This window comes from Neopelma chrysocephalum, unplaced genomic scaffold (assembly GCF_003984885.1).
Source record: "Neopelma chrysocephalum unplaced genomic scaffold, ASM398488v2 Primary Assembly neopelma1_25, whole genome shotgun sequence".
Classification (NCBI taxonomy): Eukaryota; Metazoa; Chordata; class Aves; order Passeriformes; family Pipridae; genus Neopelma; species Neopelma chrysocephalum.
This window is the reverse complement of record NW_020897694.1, coordinates 41,676,348-41,703,077: the sequence shown is the minus strand read 5'-3', so window position 1 is coordinate 41,703,077 and position 26,730 is coordinate 41,676,348. Positions and strand designations below refer to the sequence as shown.

General features: G+C 43.2%; 2 protein-coding genes across 11 annotated transcripts in view; one reads left to right on the top strand and one right to left on the bottom strand.

The window, feature by feature from the left end:
- The window catches only part of NAXD (NAD(P)HX dehydratase), a 53,127-nt gene extending 42,381 nt beyond the window's left edge, over positions 1 to 10,746 (top strand). For 6 of the 7 annotated variants that reach the window (XM_027675097.1, XM_027675095.1, XM_027675096.1 and 3 more), the window contains 2 exons: positions 5,974 to 6,094; positions 8,480 to 10,746. In XM_027675097.1, coding sequence (XP_027530898.1) covers positions 5,974 to 6,094; positions 8,480 to 8,630 — 272 coding nt within the window. In that variant the 3' untranslated portion in view covers positions 8,631 to 10,746. Of the gene's footprint in view, positions 1 to 277; positions 398 to 5,973; positions 6,095 to 8,479 lie in introns of those variants that run through there. The other variant, XR_003532916.1, reaches the window with a different exon arrangement.
- Positions 10,747 to 10,946: 200 nt separating this feature from the next.
- The window catches only part of CARS2 (cysteinyl-tRNA synthetase 2, mitochondrial), a 37,489-nt gene continuing 21,705 nt past the window's right edge, over positions 10,947 to 26,730 (bottom strand). For all 4 annotated transcript variants that reach the window (XM_027675093.1, XM_027675089.1, XM_027675090.1 and 1 more), the window contains 5 exons: positions 22,611 to 22,749; positions 20,479 to 20,602; positions 18,508 to 18,606; positions 14,708 to 14,968; positions 10,947 to 11,944 (listed from right to left, as the gene is read on the bottom strand). In XM_027675093.1, the coding sequence (XP_027530894.1) occupies positions 11,870 to 11,944; positions 14,708 to 14,968; positions 18,508 to 18,606; positions 20,479 to 20,602; positions 22,611 to 22,749 (698 nt within the window). In that variant the 3' untranslated portion in view covers positions 10,947 to 11,869. The remainder of the gene's footprint in view (positions 11,945 to 14,707; positions 14,969 to 18,507; positions 18,607 to 20,478; positions 20,603 to 22,610; positions 22,750 to 26,730) is intronic.

The following is a 26,730-nucleotide window of genomic DNA, read 5'->3' as shown; positions in this document are numbered from 1 at the left end:
TTGGCAGATTGCCATACTGTGAAGTGTCTGGACACCTTTGAGGTTTGTTTTTGCAGATCAGATTAGCTGGTGCAGGTGGTTCCTTACGACCTCAAAGTCAGTACCGAATGGCCTCTGTGTAAGCAGTAGTAGTCTTCTGCTATAAAGGAGGGTTTTCTGTAATTTGTCTTCATTTCAGTCATGAGCTGCCAACTGCCCTGTAAACATAATCAACAAAGATTTTAAATTAAGTTTTATATACTCTTTTTCTCTTTCCTTTTGCAATTTCACATTATAGCTTGGTCTACAGTTGTTGATTCCCTGCTCTACAAAGATGAGCTTCACCATGCTCTTGGTAGGTGATATCAGTGCCATCACTGACCAGGGTAGGAATGAGTACTCAGCCTGTGGGTAAAAGGTAAGTCAGCTTTTATTCGCTATGGCACAGCTCTCTAAGGTTATTATTTTATTATTCTTTGGAGAACTGGTCAATAATAAAGTGTGGTTATACCAGTCTTAGTTCCTAACATGTTTAAAATTTGGTTAGGTCCTTGAAGTAGAGGATTTGGATTTTGATTTTTAAACATTATAATGAGTTCCTCTGTATTTTCCCCAGCACCTTTGTTTAGCCCTCCTCCCTTCCAAGAGGCAGGCTTTATGGGTAACCATCCTGCTACTGCCTGTGACTATTTTTACCTGAAGTCAATAGCCAAATACAGTTTCTCTCCAGTTGCCCAGCTGTGACTATGGTCAAGAGAAGCAAAGAAGCGTGCAAGAGGCAATACTGATTGCTGACTGTGGGGTAAAAAGCCAACTCTTGCCATAACTCCCCAAGCAGTACTTCTAATTTCTGACACTCATCTCCCTGTACAGCTGTAAAGGAAGCTATTCAGTGCTTGTCACTCTGGGGCTCACTCACAGCTGCTGAGCAAATCTTGCCTGGATTTTTAACTGAGAGGCAGCACCTTCATCTCTAGTCCTGCTTCTGCAGAGTGAGCAAAATAGGGAGGTCATGGTTCCTGTCCATTGTCCACTGTGCACTCTACTGCCCATGCAGCCCAGCCTACTGTCTCCCTGGCACTGCTCACCTGTCATCATGATCATCCCCTGGCTCCTGTGCCTGTCCAAGAAAACTAATATAAAATTTGGGTCATTATCTTTTAACTTAAATTGCCTGGTATCTCACATTCAAGGACTTATCTAAGTTTTAAAAGTGTGATTAGGGAATATAAAAGTATAAGCACCCTTTATATAAAAGCCAACTTACATTTTCCACATCAGTTGAGTTATTTTTCCAGCCAAAGTCATTAAACTTGGTATCCCTGTCTGTATGCACTCTGGGACATGTTTCTGGGACTCCACAATCTCCAGCTATGTGCTTTTATGAAATAACTTGCAAAAGGAAAAAGATAAATTTCTTACTAGTGTAAGTATCTGTCAGGTCAGAGATGTATATTGAGATTTTACTAATAATCTCATAATAGTCTAAATCAGAATCTTGCATTTGATGGAGCAAAATGATCCTTGATAGCTACATTATTTTGCATAGAAAATTGAAATCTTAAGCCTTTTAATTAAGCTAGAATGTGTTTGTTGTGTAGGGTGGCTCATGTTAGCTGATTAATCCGGTTGGGTCGTAGCAGAAGTCAGAATGGCTGTATGTTTCATACATGGATTCCAGAGCACATCAGGGTGAGCGTAAAACTCCTTCTCTGTAAGAGGAAAGCAAGTGCAAAGAATTGTTCAGGATGTCTGAGATTCAGGAGTTAAATTTTAATCTCTAGGCTGTCTTTCAGTCTTCAGTCCCAGTAAATGTGATGTTTCACAGGCTCTTTAGCCTTCTTTATCATCATCAGTACTACGTGTTTAGCCTTAACTAGCTATCTCATATTTCACATGTTGTGTTCTAAATACAAACATAAAAGATATTAATCTCTGGGATGTTTTTTTTCACTACTGTGTGAACATGGTGAATCAGGAGCAAGCAGAGGTACATGACTTTTTATACTACTTTTGTTTTCTGAGTGTGATGTATCTAGGAGCTGACATTGTAAATGGTGCTGCCTGTGTACAGCACAAAATTTGTGCTTCCCAGTTAACTTGCAGTGCTTGAGCTCAGCAAAACTGCTACATTCTGATTTTTTTCCTTCAAAGAGAGGACAGCTATTTTCAGTTACATAACAGACTGTTGGTTTTTGTTTTGTTTTGTTTTTTAAGTTAAGCATACAATACCCATAAATAGGTCATTCTTCTGGACTTTGATATGCCAGCAGATTTTGGGCTAGGAGTTCTTTCAGCTTAAAATTTGGCAGTGGTACAGTTAAGTGTGACATTGTGGTCTGAATGCTTTCCCAAATTCTAATTTCCCATATCATATCTTCAAGGAGTGCTGAAAAGGGAGTGATGGTATCTTCTTTTTTGGCCTGAAATACATTAAACACAGAGCTACTAAATGACTTGGCCATAGTTGCCCAGGTCTGGGGCAGAGTTTTGAATTGTTTGGAGCCTAAAACTCTTGAATTTCTACTTTCCAATATTCTATCAGTATGACAGCCTGCCATTTTTTGTTTCTATTGCACTCATATTTCATTACAAATTATTTCCATGGAATTAGGTACGCAAGAAATCCATGTGACTATATGTGAGGAATGTGTTGTATTTGCTGCCTAAAGCTCTGGCAGTATTTATGTGCTGTTAACTCACTGGGACTGTGTTGAAACTATTGAATAGAACTGTGGTTGTTCTAACTCTAGCAGATCTCCTTGCCATAGCTCATGGAGGCGTTTCTTCACTCATGACATTTTTATTTCATCTAGCCTTTTCCTATGATAGTATGTGTGTGCTGCATGGATAAGTGCTGGGGAGCTGGGTAATTTTTTTTTCTACAAAGTTATTTAGCATAAAAAAGTTTTCATTAAAAAACTGACTGTTACTTATACTGAGGTGGGTTTTTTTGATTCATCACCCTGTGAAATAATGACATCAGATTTGGTTGCCCAGATCTATTAGAAAACAAAAAAAGACACCCTGTCCCAACACCCAAGCCACCTTGACCAGCACTAATTTTGTGTTTCTCTCTCTTACGGTCTGTCATTTGAACTATAGCTGAAACTCTCCATTATTTGCATCGGACTGGTGTCTGACTACCTGATCTTAAGTGACCCTGGTTGCTGCCTTTCAAAATTGACACATTGTGATGATTGTGGTGATTTTAGTCTTTATAGTTTCCTTTTTGTCCCGTGTCCAGTCATCTTGGTCTCCTCAGCTATTCCAAGAACCGTGTTTTCTAGGTTTTCTGATGTACATGTCTGTCCCTAGTTGAATGTGCTGCAGCCTCACTGAGCAATGGACCAAAAATTGCTTCATCCTCCTGTAAATACATCGTTCTGCATATCTCCAGGGAATAGAACTGCCCACCTTCTCGGCATCGTCGCTGACTGTTCAGTTATGTCTGTCTAATCGAGGTCTTATAACATTGCCACTGGTTGTCACTCCTCATTGCAACATAAGGACATCACCCCCCTGGTCCTTAAAGAACTCCTGGAGCTGACTCCACGGCAGGGCACAGACATTTAGTGGGGGATGTTGCACTGGGGGAGTAGGAAGACAGCAGGTTATTTTATTTTTCTAGGAGAAGGCTGGGAAAAGCCATCTAGAAGACTTTGTCCTATGTTGATTTGGCAATATGCCAGTTTGTCTTGATGGTAGTTGGGATTCCTTCTTTTGTTTTAAAAACTTTTAATAGTGACTGTAATTCAGAGGAATTTTTAAATCCTTTTCCCATTGCCTGTTGTAATGTTCATCATCCTTTTATTCTGAGATGTTCTTTGATCAGCTGAGCTTCTGCACAAAGAATTGCCCAAGCGTTATACTTCTCCGTCATTCAAGTGAATTTCCTGTAGTTCTGCTTCTTTGAAGGTATTCCATGGATTTGTTTTCCAGCATCTCTGTGCAGAGTACAAAGGTCTGCTTTTGTTGTTCCCTGTGAGGTAGTCTGCACATATTTGAGACTTACTTTTCTAAAACCACAAACAAAAGACCACTTTTTTTTTTTTAGCAGAGTATTATAATTGGCCTAGTTTGAGGAGAGCTTGCTTTCCTGTACAGCTCAAAAATGACTGGAAGGTTGTGGGGCTACAGAATAGTGGCAGATGGTGACATACAGCTAATAAGCAGGGGCTTGTGCTCAGCTGTCAGTCAGAAGGCCCCAAAGCTTTTGAACAGAGGATTTCCATCCTGCCTCCTGCTGGGAGTTCAAGCCCTCAAAGTGAAAATCCTGTGAGATAGCGTCTTCAAAGTAGCAGAATTAGAGGTAATTTCTCCAAAGCACTGTATTTAAAATAAAAATAAGAATAAACCACGCACCTAAAAGGGCATACCTTCTTCAGATAGCTAACTCAGAAGGGCATTTAACTTGTGAAATTTGACATTAGCTACTGCTCACTGAGAAACACATCCAGAATCTTAATTTGAGAGGGGGAGGGGGAAGGAGAGAAGAGTGATTGGGAAAATGAACTGCTGGCAACGCTGCAGTGGTGTCTGTTGTGTTCGTGGTGACTAATGAATCTTTGCCCTCTCAGTGGCAGCAAACACACACAACTGCCTGGCCTCACAAGCCCAGCAATTATTGCTGGAAGAATTGGTAGGAAATGGAAGTGAAGTACAATTCTTTGCTGTTCCAGAAATGAACTATGCTAATGGACTGGAAGGGGTTTATTGGCATTATGTAGTTTTTTACTGCTTGCTATTTAAGAAGATTTATCTGCAAGTCCTTCAGTTTTGTTCAGATTTTTCCCATGAGTTTGTAAGAGAAAAAATCCATTTAAAAAATATGGGTACTACTCCCTCTAAACCACCTGGGCTGCTCTGTTTATACACCTTGGAGAAACCCAGCCCAGGTGACCTGGGGTAAGAGGTGTTCTCCAAGCAATGTCTTGCTTTATCCTTTGCTTGTGTATTTGGTGTGCTTGGGAGCACACAAACAATTGTGTGCACAGTCCTAAACCTGAGTAGCTCTGCAGTAGCTGGCTGGAGATGCTAAGGATCACTACTTGGCCACTGATGATTCTGCCAGCTCTTCCATTCTCCTAGGAGAGGAAAATAAATTTCTCCTGGGTTTTTTTTTCAGAGCCAAGCAAGAAGAAAAGCTAAGGGTAGGTACACAAGAGAGTTTGGAGAAGGGTAGCAGAATTGATGCTGTTTTCTTTTTGTGTGGCTTAGGTGTCCTTTAGGCTTCCTGCCTGGGCTTGTTAAGAGTGGAGAACAAAGGAGTTAAATGTAGTGAAACCACTTGCATCTTCCTCATAGTTAAACCTCCACAAAGAGATCAGTTTGACCAAGGTCCTTTGTATATTTAAAATAGAAATGTGACATCTGATAACCCGACAGAGCCTATCCACAGTGACACTGCTGACAGAAACATACATGGATGCTAAGGACACTTGATTGGCAGAAAAAACAAATCTGTCTTGCATATGGTTTTTACAAAGCCTGAGGAAAAGGCTGTTTTCAGTAAAAAACCTTTGTGATGGGCATGGTAGAAGATTTGAGATTTTAGTTCTGTTTTGCGTTTGCTCTTTGTGAAATGCTTTGGTTTACATTCACAAACTCGGAAGGTCAGAGACTCTGAAGGATTGCATTTACGCGATGGCTTTGTGGAGGGACCTGGTCCAGTTCAGGTAATGGCTCATCGTGGCACATGAATCACTAAACTCATCTGTGCAGGCTTAGTGAAGTGCATAAAGTGTGTATGTTGTGTGATGTTATTTGTAAAGTATTGAAAGGTAATCAGAAAAGTATTTTTAAAAATGTTGATGCAATAATTTTTCTTTTTTAAGAATAGTGTACTTCAGTGTATGCTGCTGTCTCTCATTAGTCTGTCACCTGTTCATTGCTGTGTGCCTCAGAGGTTAATAACCCTTGCAGCTGCAGTGGTGTCATTGTAAATGGAAGGGAAAAAGCACCTGACTTTGTTTTCTGTTTGTCTGTTTGTAGTACTCGTATGCAGTCATGAAGGAAGCAGCCGAAGATGTGGTGGACAGGGGGACCTTCTTTCTGGTTCTCTTGGAGTCTTAGCACACTGGGCATTTGTTGCTGGAGCTGAAAAAACAAATGGGTATGAATATTAATAATTAACTTAATTGTTATGAGTCTGTGTTCTCCTGTGGCAACTTTTGTAGACCCGCTGTATAAATTTCCAAATGAAATCAGAGTTGTTGGTACAAAGATATCCACGTACTTTTAAAAAATGTGTGTTCTAGAGCAGTCTACATAGTAATAATTTAATAAGACAAACCCTTCAGTAATCTAACATCCCCAAGTCTGAGGCAGAAAAAGAGCATGAATCTGGATCTATTCCCGAGGACAGTTATGTATGAGATACGCGTTTTCAAAACAGCTGAATGCAGGCTGAAAGTTTGAAGAATAAGTAAGTGGTAGTCACTGGTAGTAGCATCTCTGTAATTCAAAAAACATGTCATTTGACTTTGTTTTTGTAATTTGGTGAATCCTTCTGCATTGTGCCTAAGTAATTCAGTGGGGCAGGTAAGTTGAAACTTGCAAATAAAATACTGTTTCAAAGAGTGTAACTCTTTTAAAGGCCAAACGGCAGTCCAGTTTATTCATACATAAAGCAGCCATGTAGCTGACTGTTGGCTTTTTGTTAAATTACATCAATTCCTGTCTGACTAGTTGGTCCATATAGTCATGTAGTCTTTCTGTGAAAGCAGCTGCTTTAAATGAAGTTGAAAGGAACCCTGATAAAAGCAGTCAGGGAGTTACAGTCCCTCTTCTCTATAAGTAATGAGCTATGAAAGTTTGAGGAGTGGAGATCTTTTGTACTCTTTTTGGATGCTGCATGCAGATGCACACAGTTAGATGTTCATGGGAGTTAACTAGTCTGTGTTTGTTTTACCACAAGGGCACTGCAGTAGGTGCCCCTGGAGGAATGAGGGACCAATTGAACCAGACCTTAAAATTCTGAAATCTAACATACCCAAAATGGAAGAGTTGCAGCTGTCACTAACGGAGGAATTTCGGTTTTATTCGCTAAAAGAGTGACTTCATTTTTCCTTGGGGTACAACAGAGCAGTATGAAATTGTTGGAGAGATTAGCAAAGGCAGCACATGTTCTCCAGGCTCTCCTGACTTGAACTCCTGTGGCTTTTCCAAACAGCTTGCTCAGAAACTCCTTTATTTTATAGATGAAGGAAAAGTATAATTGGCATCAGCAATACATTGTGTCTCCTGTGGTGGTGTTAAGGTGACCCTTCACAAACACCTGCTGTACCAATCCTGTCTACCTTGTGTATTTCAGGAGAGGAGGAGCTTCTTGGGTTCAGTGAGTCAGGGCATCTGCTTGCAGACTGCACTGCAGGCAGTCCAGCCAGTCTTTCCACGCTTGTGCCTGGTTCTGTCATTTCAAAACAGGTCTGTGCAGAGTGGAATTTTGAAACAAGTGTTTTAACTGCCTTGAGCCCAGGAGCCTGTGCACAGCTCTTGTTTCAGAACAGTATTTGGGCATCCAGGATTGACTCTCAGAGTGGCTTAAATACTCCTGCACCTTGATGAGTTATATGGAGTTGCCCCTTAGGTAACACCTAATTGTAAACTCATGTCCTGCTTTGACTGTGTTTTACCTCAGGATCCTTCACAAAACTCTCACTTGGCAGAGGAGTCAGTAGGTCCCTAGTGGCTCACAGGCAGCGATGCCTCAGCTGTGGCTGAACTTTGTGAGGATTTTAATCAGCCAGAACCTGGAGCACAGCACTGGCTGCTGAACTATTCTGCAGTTGCTTTCTGTTGTAAGGCAGCAAAAGTGACTCCCATGGCCCAGCCTGTGAAAAGGTGCTCTGGAGGCGGCAAGACTGTGCTGGCTTCTCCAGGGGATGTTCAGCGTTTGAGGTCTGGGGCTGGGTACGCTCTCTTAGGCCGTTTGTAAGCATGTAGGAGACATTAAGACAGTGTGCCTAATTTCTGTCGTGGGCTATGGCTGTCACTGTGCCACTTTTAAGCTGGTATCATGAGGGCTCTGGAGAAGTCACTATGGCCCTGTTAAAAATCATCTCTTGTCTGCATCCCCACATCTTTCCCCCAACCCCTGCAAGACAAAACTAAACAGAGTTACCCAGCAAATGGAGAGGAAAGGGAGTTAAAAGGCTGCCAGATAATATTTGGTCTTCTTCTGTAGGAAAGGATGAAGCATCAAATCAGTGAAACTAGACATGGATCACCTTCTTCCCCACTTCTTAAGCCTGTTTTTCCTCTTGCGTCCTTTGGCCGTGGTTTCTGAGTCAGTCACATGCTATGCCATGGATAGGGAAGTATTTGTTAAAAAAAATTCAGGCAAAGATGTTCTGCAGTGAGTCTGAGAAACAGATGTTTGCTTAAGAGGCTTTCCCAGCATTTAGGGGTACAAAGATGATGTCCACCACCTTATGGATTGCACAAGAGTGTTTGGATTCTCTTGATAATGTTGGGTTTTTTTTTTTTTTCCTTTTAGTCAAAATCCCTTTCTAGTGGCTGCATTTGGAGCTTGCTCTCTTACGAGGCAGTCTAACCACCAAGCCTTTCAAAAATTCGGACGTTCAATGACAGCCTCTGACATGGTTTCAGAAGTTGGAACAGCTTTCAGCAAACTTTATGAAACTTGAAGCCAAAGCAGCAGAGAAGAAGAAAAGGAAGAACAATGACTGCAAGAGTAATTACATGTATCGTAGAATTTACATAAGTAATGCACCCTTTCAAGTGCTGTAGCAACATTGGTATGTTAGGTAGATCTTTTTTATTTTTAAGAATAGAAAAATATGATTAATGTAGATATTTTTTAAGAGTTTGGAATACAAAAATGTTTTGGCTGAAATAAGCTGTAGTTGCAGATCTGTTATAATATAATAAAACTAAACTGAAAGTATTCCTCTGTTCTTTTTGATAGTTATTGAGCAATAACTAAAGTGCGAACAGCAAAAAAAATGCACTTGATATTTAGATAAAATTCTTCCACCAGCTCAACTGAATTTCTTGGATTGCACCAAGGTTATCATGTTGTCATTCTTAGAACCTCTGTCTAGAATTAGCTATTGCACTTCAGTTTTTTGCCATGCTAGTATATTAAGAAGCAAAAAATAAGCCTCTTTGGAAAGGGAGTGCATGAGAGTTGCTGTAGATTTTGAATGTAATTAGTTGCCTTTTCCCATTCCTGGTCCCAGAGGCAGCATTCATTTGGACAAGGCACCCCTTCCTGCAATGTCTTATTTTGTTTTTTTTTTAAAAGGTTCCCCCCCTGGCAGAATAGGATATACTGTAGGTATCTCAGCAGCAAAATTCATTAAACAGTAATTAGGCTTACCTGAAAAAAAAATTAAATTTCTGTTTCTTTATCTGGTCTTGACTCATCTGGAACTCTATGTGATAAATTTGTGAAATTATCATTTGGAGAGGTACTAGGTGGGGCAAGAAACTCAGTGATACCCAACAGAACTGTCAGACTCTCAGTGATCATGGAAGAGTAGTAAAGTGCTTTTAAAACTCCAGTTGCCTGCTGGGTTAGAGCTCAGAGAAGACCAGCACACAGGTCCATAGGTGGATAGTAATTAGCCAGCAGGAATACGAGTTGAAGGCAGCCCACAGCATGTACCTGTACTGTCGTAGCAGTGTGCAGGCAGCTGTATGCTGCAGGTTAAAGACAGGAACAGAAAAATGGTAGTTGGTGTCTGAGCTTCAAGTGCAGTACTTAGTACTTGGTACTTTTACTTTTTTAGAGCACAGAGGCTTTTTGTCTGATCTTTGCGAGACAGGACACTGTTAGGGCCACACTGATCTGGCACGTTGGCAGGGCAGGGAAGCGTTAGGTATAAAGAGGAACTTATGTGGGATTTTTGCACACTACAATTTGTTAAATTTTTGGAGATTCAGTCAAAGCTTGTAGGGACTGAACCAGTATGGAGAGGGGGACAAGTTCATGCCAAGAACATTTAAATGGGTACTGCCCTTGAGCCTCCAATCCAGCTCCAAGTGTTTATGCTCATTAAAGCACAGAACAAGCGCATAACGTGTCTGGTTATTGCAATAGATGTTACCTGTTCACTACAACCACTCCTGTGCAGGGCTCCAGCTCTAGGTTGGCACGTGGTGTCCCACAGACCAGTCAGACTGTGTTCTCATACCTTCAATAGCTGCCTGCAGAAAGCACCTGGAATCAGAAAGGCTGCTCCAAGTATTTCCCTTCAGCCCTTAGAGTTGATATTTCTGGATGCACTGTGACTACTACCTCACCCCGATGCATTTTTGTTTTTCTTTCTAAACCAGTTACCTATTTTTAAGATAGGTTTTTAAATGTTTGCTCATGTTGGTCTATGAGGGTTCACAGACTACTCTTAAGAGATGAGGTTTTAGTGTTTAACTTAAGCAGTTTTGTAAACTGTCTGCATCTTTGGGGAAACTTAAGCTACTGTTATTTTTCCCCCTAAATCTATTTGAGAAGCCTGACTACTTTTAAATTAAATCAGCAAGTTAAAACTGATTTTAAAACAGCTACTGCCTTTTTTTTTTGTATTTAGAACATCAGTGGTATTATAATCTAAATGACATTTGTAGGCAAAAATCAATTAACAGAGCTCAGTACAGATTTCAACCTGCCGTGTTGGTTTAAAATCTACACAGAAGTTGTAACTCTGTTATTCACTAATGTATACAAATTGGTACATTTTTTAAACATTCTGGAAATGTAGCAGTTTCTTTTGGTAGGAAATAAAAATAATAGCAAATTGACTGTGTGGACTTTGTTTGGTGTGTGCTGATCACATTTCCCACAACTGAGCTGCCTGCTTGCCCTTCACTCTAGTTTGCTACAACACTGCCACTAGCAGAGTACAGTTCCAGCTGTGTCAAATAAGCACCTGCCCCAGTGCTGGTGAAGAGACACCTCCATCTTTTCTAGAAGTACCAATAATGGAGAAAGGGAACAGAAAAATAGCTACATGTTTTATTCCCAACAGTAGAAAAGAAAGCCTTTATCCTTTGGAACAGACAATTTGAAAATACAATGCACAGAAGTGCCCTGTAGATGAACCCATGTTCTGCTTGGTTTTTATCTTTTCATAAACTGATTTAAAGAAAGTGTGCCCATAGGTAAGTACCAGCCCCATATCAACTCAGGCCCTAGAACACAGGTCACCTCACAGGTAAGAGAGGCCTCTGCACCTCTGCCTACAGCCATAGCAGCCAGGGACTGTTTTTAATGCAAACAATGGCAAAAGCAAAGGTAATTGAACAGGTACTAGCTAAGCATCCTAATTTTATCTTCCCAATTATGATGGAGAGATCCTGAGTGTGCTGCACTCCCAGTGCTAGAGAAATCTCAGTGTATTCTGTGCAAAAGCAAACTGCATTACCACCATATTACAGGTAAAGGTTTCACAGGACCAAACCAGCACCACTGCAATAAGGAAATACTTCAAGGCTAAAAGTGTCCCCCACTTCTCTGTCTGAGAGGAACAGAATTGTTGAACGAACAGGCATAAAACTAAGTGTTTTCACCCTCAAAGACAGGCCTAAGTTCTTGCCTCTTCCTTTGCTATATTTAATTCTCAGTGTCAGCTCAGCAGAAGAGGGTGCAAAGGCAAATCACAGAGCACTTGGAGCTGGAACATTTCTGCAGCAGAGTATGCCAGTGTCGGTGTAAGTCAAGCTGCTTCCTTGCTGCCCTGCACTCTGGATGCTTCTGCCATGTGCACTTCAAGGCCTGTATTTATTTACCCAATGGCAGTGCCAACAGTTTTGCTCAGATTATTGTTGTTAGCCATTCTATTCCACAGACTTTATTTGGAAAGAATTAATATTTACAACGGTTGCCAAAGCAGCTGAAATAAAAAACAAGTCCAAAGATGAGGGATCAGCTTTGTTTCTCAGTCTGCTGCTCTGTCTGCCCTCCTTCCACAATTTCCCAGGTTGAAACAGCAGCTCTGTCCTGTAAGAAAAAGTATCCAGGTTAGTCCCAGCATGTGGAGGCACAGGTTTTTAAACAAGATTCATACAGCAAAGCTATTAATCCAGTTAGTTAGGCAAAGGAGGTGGTGATACCATCTCGGAGGAATGCCACTGCTACTAATAATGCTCAGAGCTGTAAAACAAACACAGATAATCCTTCCCAGCTAAGAAGGAAGAAACACAATCGAAATGTCACCTCTTCAGTGTGGGATGCTGCAGTGGGGTGTAGACTCTCACATGAGTAGTTTCTGCTCAACTCCTGCAATTGCATTTTCATGTTTGAATGGCTCATGTACATGGAAAACACTTATGGTCAATACATGAGAATATGTATTGATCGCCTTCTGAACTTGGGGATAGTGTAATACTGTCATATTTTTGAAAGACAGTACTGCAGTCAAACGGAATATTTCTGACTATTTAGATCCAGCTGTTTGCAGTGGTTGAAAAGTTAATCTGAATATGAGCTCTGACTCATGAGAGATGCTGGGATACAATGCTGAATTTTTTTTACATTAAAGTGAAAACTATTTTTGATGCATAAATACACAATCACTACATTTCACTTAGCGGCGCAGCTGAGCTTGCGTTTCAAGCATGCTATAATGACATGAAAAGACAAATGGGTATTTTTTTAATCAGTTTGATGCAAGTTAGGTAACTTCAGCCAACATCATCTACATCAAGCAGCCTGAGAGAAGAAACAAACTTAGAATCTGAAGGAGAAATTACCCTTTTTACAAAGCTGATTTTTAAGGAGACTGAGTTGGTTCTCAAGCCACCCCCTCCCTGCCCTCCCTCAAAACAGGGGTGTTCCTAGTCTGCTCTGCATGTAGATGAGGCTTGTCCGCTTCATCTGTTCTGCTGCTTTTCCTCCTGCACATGGACTTTAGAAGTTGCTGGCTTACTTGAGCCTCACGTGACAGACTGGAACCTGTTAGCAGAGGCATTGCTGCGTGCATGTCATCAGGCTCAAAAGTTTTGTGGCAATGAGAGGCTGGGTAGCACTTCTAGGCAAGCAGCACCCCCCTGGTGGGCTCTGTTTTACCAGGGCATCTTTGTAACAGCCGACTCAAGACAAGCAGACTCCTGCTGAGTAGGAAGGTGCGGAGAGCCCTGCTTTGGGTAAGGCCATGTCCTGTTGCATGTGTGCTCTGGTGAGCCTGTGTCAGGAACTGCAGAGCTGCATGTTCACAGGACTCTTTAGGATTTGCAAAAACAAGATGTGAGCAACCTTCACAGCACACCTTTGGATACTTCCATGGTATCAGCAAAAAAAGCAGGACTTCAGCTTTGGATATGTGCTGTGTGTGCTCATCTGTGCACCTGTGCTTTGTCTTCTGGAGCAATCTCTTCTAGGAGGAGCAAGAGACATTATGCTGAGCTTCAGGTTATTAAAAACATTTTTTAAATAAATGGAATGGTCTGAATCCTGGTTCTGGTCAATTTCTGTGAAGTTTTCACATGTAAATCCCTTTAAAAACAAAGCAAAACAAATCTGCACAAGGGTGGAAATGGGGCTGTGGCTGTTTTGCCAATAGATCAAAAGGCAGGCTTCTTCTCCAAGACTTTGTCTCAGCACAGTTGTTTGGATTTTCAAACTTGCTTGACAGATGAGTGGAGTGAGGATTTACAAACAAGTTAAAGGAAGCAGATACTCCAGCTTCTCAGAGTATTCCTTTGCTTTCACAGCTGTAGCTCACCACCACAGTGCTTCGGCGCTCACCCAGTTTGTATCGGCACGCTCGCTTTCATCCGAGATCCTTAGACAGTGACCACGCTCCACAGCTGTTTTTAACAGGTGTGCTGACAAGTGACAGCTCTCACGTTGGGCAACCAAAGCAGATGTATATTGTCCCTCCCTGATGTCATTGTGCTTTATAGCCCCACCAGCAAAAAGATGGAAGCAGGCTAGGCACGCTCCCAAGCGAGGGAAAAATAAGCAGCATAAACTGGAGGGAAGGAAAAAGACACTGGAGAGAATACAAGGATTTGTCTGCACGTAAGGAGCAACACTGACCAACCAATGGGTAGAGCAGAGGTGAGAAGGGCAGTGAACAAGAGGAATTGGAAGAAGCAGGGCCATTACAGAAGTAACACAGCTCCTTGAAACCAGGAGAAGGCAGTAACACAATGGATGGGCTTCTCTTGAGCAGGAGGTGCCACTGAGGTAAAGGAAATGACGAGTGGCATTAGGTGTAGGCTAAAAGTAGAAAGCAGGATGGAGAGAAGAGTGGTACAGGAATCAGCAAAGTACTTGTGGCTCAGGAACAGTTGGGAATGGAGCTGCTGAAGATGGAAGAGGCTTTCTCATGAGGACTTATTTTTGGTGGGGAATTTGGAGAGGGTAGAAGGAAGGCGTTATTTTTATAAGTCATCTCAGTTTACTTCCCAGTTCCTTTGCAATCTTTTTTAAGATTGCACACATTACTCATACCTTTCCTTCTGGATTGAACTTGGGCAACTTAGAGATTTCTGAATATTAGATTTTCAATGGCTAAACAGCACATCCTTAGTAACTGCAGAAGTAGGTACAGCTTGCATGGAGACACGAGGCTGAGGGGGAGCAGAAGAGAAGGCAGCAGTACAGCCAGACAAGGGCTTGACTTCCACCTCCTGCTACTGCAGTCACACAGGGAGCAAGAAACAACACTGCAAGCTACTGGAGGGGAACAAAGGGCAAAAATAAGCATTCTCTTAAAAAGTGATTAACAGTCTCTCAAAGAGGGTTACTGTCTTCTACCTTTAGCTGGATTCCAAAGGCAGCAAGGTCTTCACGAAGACTGTCACAAGCCTCCAGGAGGGGTTTTCTCTCCCGCATTAACTGCTTCCTCTTTTCCTTCTGCTCTTGTTTGGGTTCATTAACTCTTGGACCCTCCTCCATTGGCACAGCATCTGCTGCTTCTGGCAGAGCCAGCGCATAGTGACGGACCCTTGTGCGGAACCTCACAAGCTCGTCAAGGACATTAGAGAGCACTGCAGAGTTGTCTCCTCCCACAGTCACCTAGAAATCAAACAGCGTGCTTTACAAACATCTGAGAATGGTATTTAAAAAAATCAACCCCAACTCAGCAGAACACACTGAGGCCTCATCACCTCTCTTGGTTGTACATCTTCCATATATTGGTAGGATTAAAATGTCACCATCTCACTAATGCTGGACAAAAAGTTACAGTGGAGTCACATTTGGAAGTAGTTCAGTGTATTCCTACACAGGAAAGCATCTATGTTGGAGGTCAGCAGAGTGCTCTGACCTGAACATAACACACTGCATAACCTGAGTGTGGATCTCGTCACCACAGAAAACCTCCAAGATGCCAAAAAGTATGCATAAGTTAAAACGGGGTTAGACAAATTAATGGAAGAAAGACCTGGCAACAGGAATCCAATACAGCAAGGGAAGTCCAGCCACTAGCTCAGACAGCTCCTTGGCTGTAAAAGTCCAAAGACCTCGCAAATGCATCAGCCTTTTACTCTGCCTTTGAGCTCCAGGCCTTCTTCAGGAAATACAAACCAGGAAAAGTAAGTACTTTCACTTTAAGTCTCTAGTCTATCCTTTCTCCTTGCATCAACAGAAAAATCTCCCCAAATCCACAGAACTTTCACCTGATCCACCTTGCCCAAAGTTACAGCTACTCAACCCAACAGAGCAGCAGCCATTGCACACGGTGAGTGGGCGTTTTCTGGCTGTAGCCAAGCCCCCTCCTTCTCTCAGCCAGCTCCGAGCTTCCTCAGCCCCCACTGGCTTGGTAGAAGTCTCGCTGGTCAATGCCTCAAGAAGAGAACAGACTTGCTCCTAGAGAGTCCTGGTCCAACAGCTGCCAGGATGGGAGCTTGAGAGTTAGCTGAAGAGAAAGGCCACTCCTCAGCACTGGCACAGCCAGGCTCCTGGTCTCACTCTTGGCAGAGAGACCATCCCTGTTTCTCATTAGAGGCAAACTCCTAAGGGGCAGGAAAAAGATGAACCTCGAATAAATAAGAGAAGGCCACTGTGGTATTTTATCACTAAGACACGAGAGGGGGAACAGCCAACAGAGCAGTGAAACATAAAACACACCAAGGTGGGGGGTGAAGCTGCCGCCAGCAACGCTCATCTGGGAGCAGAAGAGCAGCTGAGTAATTAAAGCCAGAGGGGACTGTAGTCACTGAACAGCAGGATGGAAAGGAAAGGGAGCAGTTTCAGAGGTCACTGACAAACAAAGAGGAGGAGGAGAAGGTGAGGGGGAAGCTATTGAAGATAAAAGCATGAGATGCAGCAAATTCCCCAAGCTTTCAAAACATGTAACCATACTAAAGAAAAGGTTTATGAGATTGAAGAAGGTAATAAATCTAAGTGCCAGAAATGCTCCATAGTAACCTAGGGCAGGTAAAAGAGCAGGATAAATGCCTAAATACAGAAGGGAGAGGAAAGAAAAATGATGATGGGAGTAGCAAACATGCCTCTACAAACACCACTGACGGAGTTCAAACCAGGCACCTACTGGAGTGAGATCCTGCAAAAGGAGGGGCAGCTTTAGGAGATGAACTGATCCGATTTCCACATAAAACACTGTGTAGCCTCTCAGGACTGATCTCCAGTTTCTTCTCCTGCAGTACTAACCAATCCAAAGAGCTTGTATGAAGTTTTATACGGAAATTTGGCCCTTGCTTTCCCCACAGATGATCACCAGTTTGCCCCAGCTGCACCTGCAATACACTCATCACTCTTTGGCAGAGCAAAAGCTCTCACCAGTGCTCCCCAGCTCTAAAACAGGCAAGCCAGTTTCCACTCATCATCTCTTGATGGATTCATCTTACCTCCTTGTGGGCTAAGATCCTTCTCCTGCCAATGCAGAGAGAGAGAGAGAGACAGGCAGTCTTATTTTATACAACCACCAGACTAAGACGAACTATTCCTTAGCATCCCCACTGACAACTTCAGAAGCACAAGCAGCTACATTAGACTGTACAGCTGATTAGCTGAGATGAGTCCCAGCTCAAGAGCAAGACAGACCCACAGGCTATGTGCAAACATCCAAATGAAGAGGGCCCAAACACTGCTCCCTGTATCTTCTACACTAAGCTGTTGGCACAGCAGTGGCCAGGCCAGCCAGCCCTCTCCCAGACAGCCCACATGCTGGGACTCACAGCTGCATGCCTGGGGCTACCTGCCTAAGGGGCAAGAAAGGTGGGATGCTGAACTGTTGTGGCTGGTCTCAAGGTCAGAGAACAATGCCTGCACCATTTTATTTACTAACGTGTGGTAGCCTGGGGACCTTTCTGATGAAGATTTTGATGAATTAATTTACTGGAATCTGAAAGAACAGAGGGACAGAAAAGAGTCTGATGTGCTTGCTTTCTTCCTTGCTTCCTTCCTTCCTCCTTTCCTCCCTCCCTTCCTCAGAGCAGCATCTTCTGCTGATCCTGTTGCCACAGAGAAACTAGCACAGCTTACAACAAAGAAAAGCATTCAGATACTTGTTTCAGGAAAAATACAGGTGCAGCAGACACCTGCATACAGGCAGCCCAGAATCTGGAGGAATGACTTTACCACCCAACTTAGAGAAAAATTTAAGTATTTCTTATGCCACGAAAAATTAAGATACAAGCCACAGGCTATGAGGAATAACACATGGCCAAATCACATCCAGCTACTGTTCTGAAAGAAATTTTGTGAGAAAATCCATAAAGAACTGGAGTAAATAAACACATTTATCGCTATACTGCCTGACTTTCAAAGGATGAATAATGTTATTTACATTTTCTTATCCTCTTCTCCCCCTCCCCAAAATAAATTTCTGCAGAACAGTTTCTCTAAAGAAACTCGTCCACTTCTTGGTATTCAACTCCATATTTGAGCAGGAGTGGAGCACAGAACAGCCTGCTATTCTCCAACATCTTGTGTTATTTTAAATGCTCCCCTATATCAGGATATCACTCCATATTTATGACCCTCTTTCCTGCGCAGTACTTTGCTTTGAACCTTTTTCTCCTTTTTTTCTCTCCCCACTCCTGTCTTTCCATGAATTAGACATGTAAGGGCCCCCCCCCCCCCCCTCAGTGCTCTCCCCTACCCACAACCCACCATGGCTCAAGGCAGAGCAGCCCCTTTCCCCCACCCCTGCTTTCTGCAGAGGAGCAGGACCTCAGCTTCTGCTCTATGCAAGGGGGTCACAACTGCAAATATTCACACAGCTACCAAAGCCAGCCTGGGTGCCACCATCAGAAAGAAAAGGAAAAGCTAGGGGAAAGCCAGACACATAACAGGACCGACTTAAAGGCCTCTAATGCCAACTTTTTCTCATTTCATTCCTCAGACTCTGATTTCGACAGCACCCTTGGCGCAGGAGCCGCACAAGAGTACTTCTGAGAAGAAAAAAGCCCACACTTTGTTCCACCTGCTCACACGCTCTCCTAAGACATCACAGAAGAAACTGGAAGCAGAAAGGTTTACTAAAACCATCAACTACTTTGTAACATCTGATGCTTTTGGAAAGCATTCTATAAAACATAACACTGGAGTTGCTACCATATACTAGAACACATAGAAGAGATGTTCCATACCTGTCTTTCTCCAAAGGACATCCCAAGGGCATTGAAAAAACCTTCTACATAGGAAATAATGCTTCCATACACAACAGAGCTTCTAGGAGATCCAGCATCCTGTTTAAAAAACACTCAAAAGAGATTGCCCAGTCAATACATATTACAGAACCCAGCATCTCTCTGTAGCCTAGTCCACAGGGGAAAACTATTACTAATTATATAGATCTACCTCCACCAGGAACACCTGCCCAGACACGCAATCTTACAGAGATATAAAAGCACCTCACAGCACAAAGGGAAAAGATTTAAATAAATGAGGGAAGAGCTTATCACCAGCCTGCGCAGTGAGGACAAGAGATGCTTATGAAGCTGCCGTGCATTACATGTGTACAGTGAATTAGACATAAAAATAGCACTTCTGGGCATGAAAGGGCTGTGTGTATGGCAACAAAATAAAAAGAAAAAAATCCCAGATTCATGGGTACCTATAATATAAAGGTTAAAAAAAATCATTCTTTGAGTGTCTTACTGATTTGATCAATGTGGAGACCTCTTAGAGATAGTATATGGCATTTTGTCATGCCCTGGTAACACCAGAAACCAGCAGCAGCAGCAATAAAATCAAGATTAAATGACAGACTGAGGAGCAATTTAAGGGACTAAGCCTTGCCTAAAAAATAAGAGTGATGACACACACAAGCAAATTAACATCTGGTACTGCATTTTATCCGACATCTTCATTAGGGCCTGACATAAACCATAGCCTAAAATGTGTAGAAGATCTGAACTGGGAGGAGCTGGAGCAGGCCACTGAGACAAAGAAACAGGAACATGCTAACTAAGGTAAGAATGGCAAGAAGGTTAAAGAGAGGAATAAGTAGTTATGTGGATTTACTCACAGCTCTTAAGGAGAAAAAGTACAGACAAAGCCAGTAACAGGGACACTCCGACATCTGCGCTGTACCCAGGAAAGCTCCACCACCCCGACCAGAAATCTGAGGCAGCTGCCCCACAAATACCCCATCCCATTCTCAACAAAAGAACTGGTAGGAGGAATTTGGGGGAGAATGAGAAATAACTGACAAAATGAGGTTACTTGTATTTAGGAGTGAATTTGCTCAGGGAGTTATTTTGTAAAGGTAAGGCTAAGGGCAGAATTTAAAGCCAATGCCGAAAGAGGACCAGCAGGAGGCAGGATTTCTAAACAAACAGGCTAATTCTCTCTTAAAATCCGTTATTACCATGTACTCAACGTTTCTTTTACAGCACAAACAGGGTGAACAGATGACACCAGCAATCAAGAAACACAGCAACAAGGCTGAGGTGCTTGCCTTGAGTGACAAAGGGAGTTGTTGGTAAATGGAGACCCATAAGTGCTTCAGATTGTGTTTATCACTCAGGTCTTGTCCTTTCCAGCTGCCTTGTTTGTGTCAGCATCAAGAGATCTTAACAGGGTCTCAATTTGCCAAAAGTCATCTGAAGACACACTGATGCAGGAATGCTGATGCCACAGTTACCATGTGCCAACAGCATAAGCCACTCAGTCCTCAATGCTGAGCTCACCCCCAGGACTGCCCCATGCACCTGGGGTTGCCTGCCAAAGCCCCTGCAGCAAGCCCCCACCCCCATTTCCCAGGTTAATATCCATGCACAGGTTAATTTCTGTGCATGGATATTAAGCAAAGAAGCAGGGTAAGAACACTAAAATTAGCAGCATGCCACAATGGCTTCAGGCCTTTCAAAAACCTTAGGTATAAATAATATAGGGCAGCAGGAAAGAAACGTCCTCTGGACAAAATGAAGCACAAAACAATATCCGTGCACAATTCCTGTGATAGGGTCAGGACAAATAGGCTCCATTACGGTCAACAATTTATGGAGCTTTGTTTCTGCTGGTTTCTTATGTGAACAATAAACTAATCTGTCTGCATTAAACAGTAGGACAGTGGACAGCTGTCATTTTCTGATCTCTGTATCCTAATGGGTTACCTTAGTAACAGCCTTAAGCTGTCTGTTGCCATGGTGAATGAGGTCCATAATTGCTGCAACAGCCCTGGAGGTGTCAAAGTCATCTGCAAAGGCAGCCTTCACGGTTACTTTTGTGTTGGCTAGCCTTCAAGAAGAAAAGGTAACATTTAAGATAAGACAAACAAGATGCCAGCAGAACTCTGAATTCATCAGCTATTCAGCTAGAGGGAGTCATTGAAAGGACACTGTCACCTCCTTCCTAGCTGTCCTGTGATGGGCAATGCTACACTGATCAGGGAGAATACATCTTTCAGCTGAGAGGGGAAAAACTTGACGCATGTCAAAATCCAAAGTGTTACATCTATTCGATAAATATACATGGTTAATCACAGGAACCAAAAACAACAGAGCAAGTTTGATGTAATCATTTCAAAACAGATGGAAAATGAGGTTGATATTAAGCACATCAAAAATCTTGCTAAGTTCTGGGTTTTCTTCCAGCAGCACATTTATCATGCTAACAGCATGTTTCTCTTCCAAAGCCACATCACAGGCATCACTTCAGTGCCTGGTAAGAGAGCTGTCTTGGGGTTGGCTAGGAATCCTGTTGTCATGATCCATCTCAGAATCAGGCGCTGCTTCCTCATTTCCCAGGTGAGCCCAATCCCAGCCCTGGGACTCCACTTGCCTTAGGCCAGATGGAAAGATCTGGTGGGATCATTTGTGTACACAGCCCCAAAAGCCAGCAGGCAACAAGCACTCATCACTGCAGAACCAGTGCCACCAGCTGCAGCCACTCTCAGCAGGAGGGTGAGGAGAGCAGCAGGAATAAATGGGGAGCTGCAAACAGCTGCTGGCAGCTTGTTCTCATACACAGTCAGGCGAACCAGAGCTCAACAGCACTGACCCAACAATGCTGTTTCCCAATAAAGCTTAAGGAGCAAGGTTAGCTGGAGAACCTCAAGCTATCCTAGTGCCTCTCAAGGGCTCTCCTGAGCCTTATTTTGCTGTTTCTGAATTGGTTTTGCATAGAATGCCTGCCTCCCCTCAGATATCAGATGGCTACTGTCCTAATTCATTTCTCCCAACACTCTTTCCCGCAAGCTTCCCCCTCTCCACTGAGTATCTAACACTTGTCTAATTAAGAGCTCTGTTACATATTGGTTGTTTTTACACCTACAAATATACAAGTTGTGCCCTCCCACACATCCCCTACTGACAATCCATTTCAACTTCTTCAGCCTTATCTCTCACCAACAGATCTCCTGCAGCCACCTGCTGAAGGATTTGCTTTTGTCAAATACCACAGCTAGTTAATTCAACTCCACTTCCCTGTAACATGCTCCCATGCCCTTTGCAAGCCTTAGTCAGTGCAGCCACAAGCTTCCCCAACAGTGAGGTGCTCAATGCACACGGAAGCTGCCTCTCACTTCTACAGCACAGATCATTCCCCCTCTGATCCTATGTCCCAGAGCTGCCTGCATTTAACTTGTTTCAGGGTGCGTGCCTCTCCCACCCGGATTCCAGAGCACTTTGCTCCTCCTCTCAGCTTTGGACTCATCACAATGCACATCTCAATCCTGGAAGACGATCTGGTTTTCATAAGGGACTCCAAAGAAGAGTCTCCTCACCCCTGTCAGAGTCACAGTTTCTTCCTTCCCTGTGACATCCTGCCCCTGGACACTTGGTTAGTAACCCCTTCTCTCCTCTGCTGCACACCATAGTGCCAGCCAGCTTGATTTCGAGTTCACGTGCCCAAGGTGTGTTACTCTTCCATCGTTCTCTTTCTTCTCCAGTCACTAATGCACTAAGCTCTCCTTATGAACTGGGTACCGTCACAACTGCCATAGCTTTGCCTTCTACATCACTCAAGAGGGGCAAAGATGCCTGTATTAGGACAGGAACCCTAGATAAATAACACAGATTTTAAAAACACAATGAACTAAGTGTGGTAGACTATAACGAAAAGCAGCTGGCTAGAAAGAGAAGAAAAAAAAAGCTGCCCTTGGTGAGGGCTGGGAAGGAAGACTGCTGCATAGTCCTTCTTGTCCTGCTTCTTAAACAGAAATCAGAACACTGGTCAGCCTTCCGAACCTGTCAGCAAAGTACTGCTCAAATAATCACAGTCTTTAAGAGACAGGAGGTGCGCTTACCTTTCCCACAGTATGTCTTCTCTAACAGGGTCACACACCAGCTGTCCTTTTATATATGCATTTGCATCTGTAATAAATGAGGAGGTTGCCTGAAGAAGGTTCTTTGCATCATCCATGCTCTTGTCACTGAATTCTACTGCTAAGAAAAAAAGAAATTAAGGCATTATGATGAAGAGTATGTTGTCTGTCATACATAGGAACAGTATTTTGAGAGGAAGGAAAAGTTTGTTATTATTTGTATAGCAAACTTTTCTTACCATTAATTGCACATTCTTCATGGACACTAGGTGAATTCAATCAATATAAAAACAATCAACACATATGACAAAGTATTACCTATGGGAAAGGTATCAGACTGACTCAAAAAAATGAATCTGGAAGTTGACTGAAGCAACTACTATTTAATTATTTTTTCCCATTATCGAATCTCTCTGCAAAGTTATTAATGCAAAGCTTTAGGATTTAATATATTTCTAAGCATTTCCCTAGATTTAAGCTGGAAATATATACCTCTAATTTTGTTCCTGTTCTAATTTAGGTAGACATAATCTGTATTTGGAGACTTCCAAAGAGGCCTAACCCTCACTACTGACTCTGTGAGGAATCCAGGCTTAACCTTTAAGAGTTAAAGGGCTGCTTCACCAATATCTAAAATCTAGATGGACCTTAAATTTTGTGGCCTAGCTTCTTCACTAGATATACAATTCCCTCAGAATATCAAAGCTAAACTGATCATACCAGTTTGCAAAAGCAATTACTAGAGAAAATACAAATTGCTGAAACTCATAAGGGCACTTCTGGGATGGGATTCATCACACCCAACTTACACACACTGAAGCCTCTTAAAGACACGGGAAGGAAAGATAAAACCATAAAGTCCAAAGAATTTCATTGCATCCAAAGCAAAGCTCTGCTTTATGATGAGATCTGCTGCATCCTAACCTTACAGTGCTTCTCTTCCTCCAACTGGAAAAACAACATTAGGCACACCACTAACCAGGCATCTGTGCACACAGACAACCCCTACACTGCATTCAGCAGGACTCTAGCTTCAGCAGGCAATTCTACTTTGGGAACAACCAGCATCCACTCCTGCTGGCTAAGAGTTCAGCAGCCTCCTCTCACCTGCCTGCGCCCTCAGAAGTGCAGGTGGTAGACTGGCTCCCTCTCATTTCTACTGTGAGTTGCTATTAGCAGGAGGCTTTTTTTTTAATTTGTACAGTAATGTGCAATTTTCTATAGAAGAGGTCTTGGACAACACACAAGAGAGCTCACATGACTTTGGTGGAAGCTGTGTCCACCTAGGAAAAGCCTAAATTTAAATTAATTCCTTTCCACAGTATCACACCAGAGCCATACGCTGCCAGTGCTGTATTGCTTCAACATTCTATAAGCGGACCTCTCCAATAAGGTACATCCAACTACTGCTTGCAGCATATTCCTAATCTCATCAGTACTGAGCATTACCCACAGCAATCTCACCTCCGCTCACCTTACAGCCAACTGCTTTGTGCAATCACCCAACGCTGCCCAGACTCTTTAGGGCAGACAGTTTTAGCAAGGGGACAGATCTAAGAGGACAGAAGTGGCTGGATGTGAGACCTGATCTCAGTTCAGTTAGCCCAAATTCCAAGGAAGCTCAACTGTTAAAACAACTCTCCCTCAGATTTACCCCAATATAAGTAAGGCATAAGCCTGGACCTGAATTTGTCAGATTTTTCACTTGCATGTAATTAAAAATCTGCATTACTTCCTCATTAACACTGATTTTAAAATTAAGCTTTACTCAGTTTTTAAAATGACCAATGTACAGGCTTCTATAAAACAGTGAGACATTGAGAGAGATCATTTACATACATTAGGATTACTCAAGTGATTACCCTGGTTACAGGAACTCTGCAAGGAATACCTGATGAAAGTTTATCCTCATGAAGCCTGCTTTCATTAAAGCCATTCTTCATCCCCAATTCAGGGCATTCTCCTAAACCACCGCCTGCAGGCACTGCAAACCCACAGCGCAGCAGGGGCAGGCCCGGCTCTATAAACCTTCACCACAGTCCCTACTCCTTCCCTCCTTTGCCACCGAGGGCATCATCGCTGCATCATCAAAGTACAAAACCTATGTTTATTAGCAATAACAAGTAATTACGGACCAGAGGGGTCAAAACATTGCAGTTCACTCAGGTTCACAAAATCACCAGAGATTTCCGGTGACCAGGAGAGCATTCTGGAGCTAGAACCCCACTGCCTGCAGCAGGCTCACAGCCCCTCCACATCACTGCATAGAGCGAAGCTGCAGATGATGAGATGCAAGAGGAAAAGCACTGCCTCACAATGGGGTCCCATAGGGCTTCAGAGATGGCACCTCCCCTTTTAAGCTGCACCCAGGAGCACCTGGCAGGCATGCTGGTGGACGGTCACTTTGCTGCTGCCTATGGTACCTAGGAACGACCTTTTCCCAACAGTCTCAGGCGTGCCAAAGGGTGCTGATTCGGGCCTAGAAGGGAACAGCCAGGGGCATCAGCCAAAGCAAAAGGCCCCCAGAACTTAGCTTCATCCCAAGCAGCTCTGCCCCACCAGCCTGAAAAAGGTTGAAGGAGCATGGGGAACCCCTGCAGAAACACACTATGGAAGGGTGATGTCCTGCATCAAAGCCTCTTCTCTTTGACTTTTCTCCTCTTCCCCACAAACCTACAAAAATCTTTTACATGCTCAATCCAACGAGTGTGGCGACATCACCTGATCCCCCAAACCTGCATTTTACAAAACACTTTCCTTAACAGGCAGGGGTGGCAGGAACCATCGCTGACGGGTTCAGGCTATAAAAACCTTTTAAGAAACAAACAGAAGGTGCTTGGGATCTCTGTTTTAATAAAAACACTTAGGAGCAGACAGCAAGATGAGAAGGAGAGCAGTAAACTTATCTTTAGATCAAAGCGAATTGGTAGCAGGGACACAAACTGACAGGCAGCACAGTAAATACCAGCTCAGCAGGGACTGACTCTGGCTCTTCACTGGGCAGTAATAACACACACAGCCTCGTAAGGTGGAGGTGCAAGTGCATCAGACTTCCAAGTAACCTTCATCTGCCAATAGACTTACTGGCACTACACTGATAAAACACCACCGTATCCTTTCATCAAGGCTGCCTATTTCTGCACAGGTAGCCCTCCTTTATTATCACAGAAAGGTGCTTAACCTAGAGTTAATGCAAAAAAAAAGGTCATGTCCTTATGGAAGAGGTTCAAATGCAGCCAATTGACATGCAGTGAAGAAGGCCTGCAGGCAGCCCTCCCTGCAGGGCTCCAGTGACATTCCTTGCCCTGAGACAAGCTTAGGAATTAACAGCCATTTAACTCTCCCTTGTTTACATGACATACATATATCTGGTAGTGTAGTAGATGTTAGCCTTTTTCCTTCTTTTGTTTTGAACACACATTTGTTCAAGACTCCCAAGTGCCCCCAGCTACAGCCAGGGAGCTATTTTTATGTGTCCATGGCATATTTCATCTCCTGACAGAGACCCAGAGGAAACAGCCAGGGGTTGCCACTGCCCTGCAGCATCATCCCGAAACAGCCAGACACACCACCAACCCACTGCCTGCCCCAAACGGGATGTTGTTTTGCAGCAGACCTCCCAGCTGGATGCACTCCTCCCTTCCTACCACGGTGGAAGTCAGAAGTTAATGACCACCTCTCTCTTTACTATCCCATGCTTTGATATATTTCAGGGATACATGGCACTCCTCATGCCTTCAGCTGTCCTCGGAGAGGGAGGCTCCACCAGGAATATCAGATGGGTGCCTCCTGCAAGCAGCTAGAGTTATTAACAAACAAAAAGACTTCTCAGTCCAATGACTCCACATCTGTAAAGGCTTGCAGCACTTGATGGACACTAGCAAAGCCCCAGAGCCTTATCCACACCCGTGCTCCACCATTCCCTTGCCATGCCAGGGGTAAGGGCACTACCATCTGCTTTTGGCAGGCCCCAACAAACTGGTAAAACCACTACTCATGTGAAAACCTCTTCCAGTTCAAATTATCATCTACCTGCTGGAAACACCATAGGGTAAACATGGAAGCTGACAAAATCTCCCACACTTCTCCCCACCAGCAGGGT